Source organism: Danio rerio, chromosome 9 (assembly GCF_049306965.1).
Source record: "Danio rerio strain Tuebingen ecotype United States chromosome 9, GRCz12tu, whole genome shotgun sequence".
Lineage (NCBI taxonomy): Eukaryota > Metazoa > Chordata > Actinopteri > Cypriniformes > Danionidae > Danio > Danio rerio.
In genome coordinates, this window is record NC_133184.1 from 882,919 (window position 1) to 894,403 (window position 11,485).

An 11,485-nucleotide genomic window follows, 5' to 3' on the forward strand; every position below is an offset into this window, starting at 1 on the left:
TATTATGTTTAGAAAAGTGTTGGAGAAATCTGCTCTTTGTTAAAAATAAATTAGGGAAAAAAATAAACAGGGGGGCGAATAATTCTTCATACTGTATATCTGAAAACTCAATTACTCAATAAGAATTTTACTTATCTGACTTGATAAAACTGAAAATACATGTTAACCTCAACCTCAAAACATAAACAATAGAAATTAAACACTTTTAATACCTTAAATCAAGTCAAGCTTGGCCTGTTAAGTTTAATAAATGACAAACATTCTTTAGTTAACAAGCTTAATTGCCTTGCAAAAAAAGAGAAAAGTTAAATATTATGTGTATCAAAATATGAAACATTTCAATGCATATTCCATACACATTACTAATTAATAAACTTTTGAATATTTTAATTGTCTGACAAATGTAACCCTTGCTAGTTAAAAATAGATTTAGCATATATATATATATATATATATATATATATATATATATATATATATATATATATATATATATATATATATATACACACATATATATATATATGTGTGTAAAATCAATATTAATTTCTTTGAATTGATTTATTCAGAACTGTTGAATTACAATATTCAAGGCAAGAGAGTTATAAGCAATTAAACGACCTGAAAATGAACAATAATCCCTTGAGTTACTTTTTAAAGTGGATCAGTAATTTAACTACAGTAACTAGTTACTTTATTTACACCCAACACTGGTGTTAATGAACATTTATTAATGTTCAGAAAAACTGTGAGTGATTGTTTATTATTGAAAGATTGTAGAGTGCCTTTTAACTCATACACTACAGCCAGTTTAGTTGATCAATTCCCCTATAGCAAGTGTTTGGACTGTAGGGAAAACCGGAGGACCCGGAATAAACCCATGCCAACACAGGGAGAACATGCAAACTTCACAGAATCACCAACTGACCCAGCCGGGACTCAAACCAGTGACCTTCTGGCTGTGAGGCGACACTGCTAACCACTGAGCCACCGAGTGCCTTTTATCACAGCCCCGAATGTTTGAAGACTTAACAGGATATTTATGTTCAAAATAAACATTTTCACACAATAATCTGACCTAACATGCACAAGATATTGACTGAAAAGCTTCTGATTCTTCTATATTGTTATTTAACAGTGGTTCTGTTTGTTAAAACTAGTTATTAAACTAATTAATTTAAACTAAACGGACAATAAAACTACTTGTAAAGCCTCTATTAACCTTCGCTGATGTTAATTTAGACAGACTAATGTTTAAAATCAAAAGTCGTAACTGCTTTAGGTCTATTTAATAGAACTCGAAACTAATAATATTATTTAAATGTTTTATAAAACTAAAATTAACATAATACCACTAGTTATTCCTCACAGAAATATATATATATATTTCTTTGCCAATTGTGGTTGTAAAATCCTGAATATATTAGTGGCACTATTCCCATATATATATATATATATATATATATATATATATATATATATATATATATATATATATATATATATATATATATATATATATATATAAAAATATTAGAATTGAACAGTTCTGGTTGTAACAAATTACAGCAATGTTGTGAAAAAAAAAGCTTCAGAATTACTGCAGATAGATAATGTCATACTGTGGTCAAAAGCTAAAATGTTTATTCAAAAAACCCAAACTCAAAGCCACTAATAAAAATCATAAGACACGTCAGTGTAAAGCAGAAGCTGTGATGCAATGTGTAACAGTCGCTTGAATAAAGAGCATCTCAGCCTATTTTCACAATACTCAATCAATCTGGCATCCCAGGCGTGACCCTGTGGCCCAGTTACAAGAGTCTAGAATGTCGTGAATTTGATTGGACGAGTCGCTCGGGATATGTTGCAGCAGCCAATAGAGAACAAGAGGGGCGTGACTATGGGCGTGGTAGCCGACACTACTACAATCGTCGGGGTGAAGCGCTGCCATCATCTCCAGCGGGTTTAGAGGCACAACAGGCTGAATTAATCATCTGCAAACATGTCTGAGGTCAGTATGCTCGACGCTTTTATTAGATATAGAGGTCTTTTAATAACGCATTATGTGATGCATTTGCCTATTGGTAACTTTTGGTAATAAATAAGACATGTTGGTGCTCGTGAACGCGCCCACGTGATCAGGTTAGCGTTTTATATTGTGCGCTATTAACAGTAAAAATCGATAAATAGAGATAAAATCAGCTTTACAGTAAATGCAAATGTTACTGAAGGGCATGTGTATGTAGAGCGCCATTTCTGTGGGTGTGGCGTGATCGCTAACGTTAACTGCATTATAATATCGAGCGTATTTCTCACATTTTTGCTATTTTATAATATATTGTTTTGCTAAATTTGTATTAGTACACTCTTAAATATGTACTTCTCGAACTTCTTTCATTTTGTGAACTGAGCACAGATGATGTTGGGCAGCATGATTGCTTCAGCATTCAATAAAGATATTAAAATAAATATTAAAAACATAAATAAACATTTTAAATACATGTGAACGTTGACCGGTGTCCTAAATTTGGCATACGATGTTCAGTAAATGATGCCAGTGAATTCATTCAGGGGTGATTGTTTAATTATTTATTTAGAAATGTAACTGTGAGGAACCGCTACAGCTCTGTCTCCATGTCTGTCACCGCCCTCTTAAAGGGACAGTTCACCAAAAACGAGAATTTCCCTCATAATTTTTTATAACACAAAACAAGATATTCTAAAGAAAAATGAGCAAAACATTGATATTAATATAATACTGTGAAAATACTATTAATGAGCATTAATCTGTATATCTTACTGTGCGTTTACACTGAAGGAGGCAAGCTTCAAAGTTCGCTCTGGCCACCCTGGCAACAACGCTGTCTGCCTTCACAGCTCTACCAGCGAGAGCGTAAAAATTCTCTACATTAATCTCGTATTTAAAGAGGCAATTGCAGCAAATCAGCAAACCCATTCACACAGGGCTTCAGCGTCAACGCTTGACTGAAGGATTGTCTGAAGTTGGGGCTGAAGCGATCGTCATAGCAATGAAATTCAGTCAGCAATAGGCCAAATCAGTGATATAAACGACCAAATTATCAAATAATACCTGCCGTGAGTATAACCGCATTCACCATCAGGAGGCGCTATAATCACTCTCGTAGGAGAATTTTGCTTTCACCATCCAAAATAAAGTTATCCAACGTGTGCGCCGATAACTCCGCCCCTTCCGCTACATAAGCAAACCTGCGGTCGTTGAGTGCGTGAAGTGTCCATCATTACACACTTCATTTTAGCGGCTGAATGAGTGCATCATCCGGGTAGTTAAAGTGCTCTTATTATTATTAGAGTTTTCAGTGTGAACACACTACTGACACTATTTATACTATAAAATGGCGTAGAATAGTGCATAAGTATGCGATTTGGGACGCAGCTATTGATATCTATGCAAGTGCCTTCTTAAAGGGACAGTACACCCAAAAATCAACATTTACTCACATTTAGGTGTTTCTAAACATTTAACATTATTTGTATTTATTTTATATCAGTGAACACAAAGCAAGACAATCTGAAGACTGTTGGAGAAAAACAGCCATTGACGTTTATATTAATAATATTCTATGGAGGCCAGTGGTTGTTTTTCTCAGCATTCTTCATTATATCTTCATTTGTGTTCAACAGCCTCAAACAGGTTTGGAGTAACTGATTAAATCAAGACGGAATTTACATTTCTGGGTGAACTGTCCCTTTACTGACTCCACAAGATGCATTCATATCATAGGAGCAGGAGGTTTTGTGAATTAACCCTAAAATAACTTGATGTAAAATTAATCTCTATAGTCTCAATGCCTTATTCAAGAGCGTAGACCAAGAATGTGCAGTTCAGTTAAGCGTTAAGTAGTGTGAAAAACGGCTATTTTTAGTATTAGAGCATGAAAAATAACACTCAAGATATTCGTTAACGTTTATTCCCTTAAAATACTGGCCAGCTGAAGGTGTGAGAAGTGGTCGAGTATTCTGTGAAATCTGATTATCAGTTTTGATGCGTGTCATGTGACGAGGCCAGCCAATCACAGCCATGCAGGGAGAATTACATGCATTAGAGTTGGAGTTTGACCCGGTGATAGAGATCTGCTAAAAACCTCATTTATTGTGTGCTTTGGTTACACAATCACTTCATATCAAATACCAGCGCGGCTGTGAAGCGAGACTAAGAATGGCAAGTGCGCAGGGCCAAAATGTTTCTCTGTTAATGAAGTAAGAAGAAATGACAGATGATTAAGATAGAAATAATTGGAGAAATGCTGTTGAATGTGTTCGGTTCTGTTTGGGAGCCTGGTTATTCAACAGAGTGAATTAATAAGGGAAAAATAGGCATAACTTTAATAATAACTATATTTCAGGTAGTTGTGAGTTTATGTCTCACGAATGAGACATGTTGCTGTTGAAATACTGTTGTGAATTGCTTTATTCTATAGAAATTAATTGCAAAATTCATTCATTCATATCCCTGGCTTATTCCCTTATTAATCAGGGGTCGCCACAGCATAATGAACCGCCAACTCAATCATTTTCTTGTCGGCTTAGTCCCTTTATTAATCCGAGGTCACCACAGCAGAATGAACCACCAACTTATCCAGCTCATTTTTACGCAGAGGATGCCCTTCCAGCCGCAACCCATCTCTGGGAAACACTCATTTACACACACACTCATACACTAGAGACAATTTAGCCTACCCAATTCACCTGTACCGCATGTCTTTGGACTGTGGGGGAAACCAGAGCACCCAGAGGAAACCCACGCGAACGAAGGGAGAACATGCAAACTCCACACAGAAACGCCAGCTGAGCCGAGCTTCAAACCAGTGACCTTCTTGCTGTGAGGCGACAGCACTACCTACTGCGTCGCCACTGAACCGCCAACTATTCCAGCATATGTTTTACACAGTGGATGCCCTTTCAGCCACAACCCAGTACTGGGAAACACCCATACGCACTCATACACTCTGGCCAGTTTAGTTGATCAGTTCCCCTATAGCGCATGTGTTTGGACCCTGGGGGAAACCGGAGCACCCGGAGGAAACCCACACCAACACTGGGAGAACATGCAAACTCCTCATAGAATCACCAACTGACCCAGCCGGGACTCGAACCAGTGGCCTTCTTGCTGTGAGGCGACAGTGCTAACCACAATATTATGTGCTGTCATCATGGCAAAGAGAAAAGAAACCAGTCATTAGAGATGAGGTATTAAACTATTATGTGCAGAAATGTTCGGTGTGGTGATGGTGTTGTTGTTTTTCCACAGGCCGAGTTTCAGAAAGCCGCAGAGGAGGTCAAACAGCTGAAAGCAAAACCAACAGACGCTGAGATGCTGGAGATCTACAGTCTGTACAAGCAGGCCACCGTAGGAGACGTCAACACAGGTGAGCTCCTCCTTTAGCTCTTAAAGGGACAGTTCGCCCAAAAATGAACATTTCTTCATTGTTTGCTCTGTTGGTGTGGGTTTCCTCCTGGTGCTCCGGTTTCTCCCACAGTCCAAACTCATGCACTATATGGGAATTGGGTAAACTACATTGACCGTAGTGTATGAGTGTGTGTGAATGAGTGTGTATGGGTGTTTCCCAGTACTGGGTTGCAGCTGGGAGGACATCTGCTGTGTAAAACATATGCTGGAATAGTTGGTGGTTCATTCCGCTGTGGCAACCCCTGATAAAATAAAGGACTAAGCTGGAAAATTAATGAATGAATGAATGAGTTCTGTCTTTATTTACTCATTTGTTCCAAACCTGTTTAGTTCCTTACTTCTACACTTACGCCCCATTCACACGGGGCTTCAGCATCAACGCTTGACTGAAGGCGTGTCTGAAGTTGGTGCTGACTCAATCGTCATCGCAGCAATAGGCCACTGTCTAGCTGGTGTATTTGCATACAGCGATTTGATTGGCTGATGCTTCCGTCAGCGCTTGAAAAGTTGAGCTAGTCCCAACTTCTGCAGCGAGCAATGCCTCTGAAGCGGCGCCGACGGATCCACAATGCAGTTTGGCAACGCCTGACATCACCCATTCAAAGTATATGGGAAGCGTTGACGCTGACGCCTATTGACGCTGTGAATAGGGCGTTAAAGGGATAGTTCACCCAAAAATTTAAATTCATCCATCATTTACTCCTCACATTGGTTTGAAAACAAAACAAAATATGCTGAAGAATGCTGGAAAAAAGCAGCCGTTGACTTACATAGAAGGAACAAAATATACTATTTAGGTAAATTTGTCTTTTACAGAAAATTAGTCAATGATAACAGAATTGTCATCTTTACATTTCATACAACAGGCCTAGTAAAATAACTAACTTACTATACTAAGTTGTACCCATCTATATATTGTGTTATAACTCTATATAGTGCTGTCAACCAATCTTAAAAAAATTGTATCGTGTTAATCACAGTCATCTTATATGTGATAAACTGCTAATTTAATTTAAATTTAAATATATGGTTTACCTCTAAATGTGCAGTGTCGAAATAATGCAAGATGATCTAGTTAAAGCACTAACTTTTAATGATCTAATTTACCTTATTTTTTTACAGCTCGGCCAGGCATGCTAGACTTCACCGGTAAGGCCAAATGGGATGCCTGGGATGCCAAGAAAGGTCAGTTTCCCCTCGCTACCAGCAGAGGGCAGTGACGTGTCATTTATTTACTTATTTTAGCATCTTAAAGAGACAGTACAGCTAAAAATGATGTTCGAGTTTCTTCTGTTGAACACAAATGAAAAATACTGAAGAAAATAGCCATTGACTTACAATTTTTGTGTCTTTCTTTCCTGATATTGATGTCTGATTGATGACTGCAGGTTTCCAGCTAGACATGGCGATATTCAGCAATTCAATGTATTGTGATAATAAACATGCACCATATTGATATCGTGGCCACTTCAAAATACAGTGGATAATTGTTTATTTTTAAAATAATATTCACATTGTATTAACAGCTTTATAGTTTAATTTTTATGTAATCTGACCTACTACAAGCTGAAATATTAATTGTAAATTCTGTTAATGTGCATTAACATTGTGCATTCAGACTCTAATAGGTAACATTAGCAATTTAACTAAACTACCCCATTATAAGTTGTAATTGTTTGAATTTCAGTTGTGTCTTGTTTTTAACCAATATAACTAACAAATCTGGCTTAATCTCACTGATGAATTGAATATAAAGTGTCCTTATAATCCTTTTGCAATTTAATTCACAATAATTGTTTACTCTATACAATAAAGCAGTATATCAACAAATCAATGTGCTAAGAATTGTTATTATATCTGTTAAAGAAACTATTTCTGCAGCTTGTGTTATTTTCATGATAATACAGGGTGTCCGCGGGGTCGTAAAAAGTATTAAAAGTTGATAAATCAATAATGAGAAAATGAAGGCCCTTAAAAAGTCTTAATTGCATTTTTACAAGGTCTTGCATTTTGTTCGACCGTTGTCCGTAGTGTTTGACTCCTAAAAAGCATAAATGTATTCATTTTCCTCCTAATATTACCAACGGCGTGCTCGTTGGTTTGGGCCGGGGCGCGTCCAAGCTCCTCCATATGGGTGTTGTTACGTAATTTGCGACAAACGCTGGAACGTGACGTGACGCTCTCTACATGTAGCAAAACCATAGAGCGAAACAGACGGGAAAATGTAAGTTAAAGGACTCCTGGTTGGATGGATGAGTTTAAACAGTAGCTGAAGCCTGTCGCTGAAACAACACATAGTTTAATCTTTCAAGCTTTCTGAGTTCAGTTGCATGATTATTTGCTCTATTGATTTATTTAACTAAAACTGTTTGTTAGCAGCTGTTTGGTAAGTTAAAGGTTTGATACTGATTAGAACTTGTGAAGTGGCGATGAGGTCTTAAATATTTTGGGAAGGTCTTTAAAAAGGAATTAAAGTTATCTTTAGGATTTTTGCCCTGTAATAATACAATATATTATGATAAAACCTTCAACAAATTAACGTAACTTTGAAATCTGATACCGTCATAAGCCCCCTTAAAAAAAAAAAAAGAAACTCAAACAGTGTTAAAACTACTCTGGTGTGAGTAAATAATCATCTTTGGGTGAACTGTCCTTTTAAGTATCTCACTCTAAGTGTTTGTTTTCTTCTTTGTCTCTTCAGGAACTAGTAAGGAGGATGCTGTGAAAGCGTACATCGCTAAAGTCGAGGAGCTGAAGGGGAAATACGGCATCTAACAGACACCCATATGATGGCCAGCATGCCTTTACCTGTACTGTTCTCCCATAAACGCCTTAAGGCCTGCAGTGTGTTGCTCACACAAGACTGTGATCGGTGTGAGAAAACCGGCACATTCCTCGCAGGCCAAGAGAAAACCGTCCACAATGTAGTGAAAAGAATGAATACTTTTGTATGCGCTGCCATAAAATTCACCTTTACAATAAACATGTGTTTACTTCTCTCCTGTTAACACTGAAGAAGGAAAAACATGTTGTGTTGCCCTTAAGAAATTTTGTATTTGTATCTGAGACCCTTGTGTTTTTTGTAAACAACAAAATCTTTGTCATACTTATTGCCTGATAATTGGAGTTAAAACAAAAATAACAACCCTATAATAAAAGCAAAAACCTTTACTGTATATGTGTTTAATACATACAGTTGTGCATCAGTGTAAACGATGGAGTTGTTTATCCAAGACTGACTTGAATAGTTAGTATGAAATGATATGGTTGTATCCCATTACATAAGACCTTTGTTGAAAGGACAGTTTACTCAAAAATGTCAATTTTGTCATCCTCCACTTGTTCTAAACCTGTTTGAGCTTACAAAGGAAGATATAATAAAGAATACTGAAGAACAAATAGCCATTGACTTCAATAGGATTATTGCTTGTTTCTATGGATGTCAATGGCTGCTTTTTTCCAGCTTTCTTCAGCATATCTTCCCTTGTGTTCTACTGAAAATAGAAACTCTGGTTAAAAACCACTTGAGTGTGAGTAAATAATGAGGAAATGTTCATTTTTAGGTGAACTGTCCCCTTAACTGTTATATAGTCTGACAAACTTTACATTTTGCAGTTTGTTTGGGGTAGGCACAGTCTTCTGAGATAACATCGATATACCTGTTATTGTCTTGAAACCACTGAAAAGTCTTAGAAAAATTAGATAACCTGTAACACTATCTCCAAACCAAACACGCAAGATTTTAGCCACAAGTTTGTCTGTCTGACAAAAACATTTAATTACCAGCCACTGCACTCCCAATGAAATGGTAAAGGTTTTAATTTAATAAATACACATTAAACCTCTATTAATAGGCTACCTAGTGAATGTTGTTGGTGTAAGTCACAGTTCTAACTTTCATTTTCAAACCATTTGCTATTTTATTTTCAAGATCTGAGGTATCCGCTGCTGCTTTCAGTCCGTATATGTCTGGTAAAATAGAATTTAAACTAACATTGGTAGCATTTAACACTGAATAAAGCACATAATGACAAATACCAGCCACTGCACTCCCAACGAAATGCTAAAGGTTTTTAATATAATTAATACTAAACCTCTTTAACATTATTAACAGGCTACTGGGCGTCCGTTTGCACTGAGTCTTATTTCTGTCTTTAATTTCTAAACGTCTACTATTTTACTTTCTAGATCTGAGTTGATCTGCTGCTGCTTTCAGTCAGTAAATGTCTTGTAAAATGGTATTTATACTTACATTGCTAGAATTTAACTATGAATAAAGCAGATAATCTGTACCTGAGGTGATCTTTGTCTCAGTAGTGCTGTTATTCTGCCGTTTAACGGAAAAAACGGTTTCTACATTTTAAATTTCGCGCGTCGCCGTCGCACAGTTAGGACAAAAACTCCTTTTAACATGGAAAGGATAGCTTTTATAATGGCGTCGCGTGTTGTTCGAAAGGTAAGACTATGCCAATGATGACCTGTTATTATCACCATCATATCAGCAGTTTGAGCACTGTGATTTATAGGCTATCAAGGGTCGACATCACCTGACATTTATAAACAGGCAAGTTCTTATTTCTCTACTGTGAGTTTATGTGGTGTAAAAACGTCAATGTAATATTGTCAATGGACTCTAGTCTAGTTATCAACTTATGCCCCTCAGTCTGAAAAAAGGACAGTGTTTTTTGCTAGAGTGTAAATTGCATAATTAAGTTTTGGGTCACAGACGTCCAAAATGGACTTTGGCCAATAATGTGATGAAATCGATAATAATGATAATCAGGAGTTTAATCATTGAAGAGAAAAACTGCTCCAAACTAACAACATGCTTCATCACATCCCTGCTATGACGAGCCACTATTTTACTTTCATCTCAAATGAGAGGGGAAAAAGTGTAAATATAACTGAATAATAATTTTGATCTGTATTAATCTGGGGAAAAAAAATCTTATTAATCTACATTAATAGACTGGGATACGTATGGGTAAGATTATCTGCCTCATTATTGTTTGTAATAAACATAATATGGGCAATAAATGTATGCACATGTATATTACGTCATAGATTTAATATACTTTTGAGATGAAACTCTTAATAACATTCTGATTTGACATTGGAAATTATTATTTTTTAAAATAATTTAGATTTTGTCCTATTCGCTATAATTCTCTAAAGTACTTAAGTTGTAGTGATTCTACAGTTGCTATTGTAACACAATTATAGAAATTAATCCGTTGTAGTGATTCTACAGTTGGTTACACACAACTATAGTAATTAATCTGTTGTGGTTATTCTACAGTTGCTATGATAACACAACAACTATAGTAATTAATCCATTGTGGTTATTCTACAGTTGCTATGGTAACACTACAACTATAGTGATTCATCTGTTGTGGTTATTCTACAGTTGCTAAGGCAACACAACAACTATAGTGATTATTCTGCCGTGGTGATTCTACAGTTGCTATGGCAACACAACTATAGTAATTAATCTGTTGTGGAGATTCTAGTGTTTTTTGAACAACAATTACAGTAAACAACCGACCTAATAATACAGTTTTTTATAACATAATACATTATAATATTATTTCACAGTTTACTGTAGTAAAAGCTAAAGTATACCATGTATTATAAAGTCTATCAATTCACTATACTACATTAATTAACCAGGTCCTATAATGGACTTTACTATATAAAAAACACTAAAGTAGGCTACTATAAATAGTTTGTTTTCATGAATGAACACTTTCAGTATCTGTTTAACAATTGTCCATTACGAAAGTAACATTTGTCAAATTTAATTCAAAGTTATTTCTGACGGCCATAAACACCTTTATGCATATTGAAATGTACACAAACTCCCTCACACAGACTCGCGCCTCAGTTACCGAGACTCTCCGTGACCGGAAAGCAAACGTGAATCTTCTCCCCCGTGCTCTGCGTGTGTAACGGGACGGGCGGGTTTAAGACTGTTAATGTTACACCGAGTTTCCTCAGTCTGTGGTTTATACACTGTACTTTCGACTGGACTCGTCT

At 36.2% G+C, this 11,485-nt stretch overlaps 1 protein-coding gene across 2 annotated transcripts; it reads left to right on the top strand.

Moving 5' to 3' along the window:
* The first annotated feature begins 1,884 nt into the window (after window positions 1-1,884).
* On the top strand, window positions 1,885-9,312 carry dbi (diazepam binding inhibitor (GABA receptor modulator, acyl-CoA binding protein)). 2 transcript variants are annotated; one of them, NM_199608.2, is made up of 4 exons: window positions 1,885-2,011; window positions 5,291-5,408; window positions 6,572-6,634; window positions 8,151-9,312. In NM_199608.2, exons 1-4 carry the CDS (start codon window positions 2,003-2,005, stop codon window positions 8,222-8,224), a joined length of 264 nt encoding a protein of 87 aa, NP_955902.1. In that variant the 5' UTR covers window positions 1,885-2,002; the 3' UTR covers window positions 8,225-9,312. The 2 variants fall into 2 exon arrangements, with proteins under 2 accessions (NP_955902.1, NP_001296092.1); NM_001309163.1 differs by lacking the exon at window positions 8,151-9,312 and adding an exon at window positions 6,838-7,279.
* The last annotated feature ends 2,173 nt before the right edge of the window (window positions 9,313-11,485 follow it).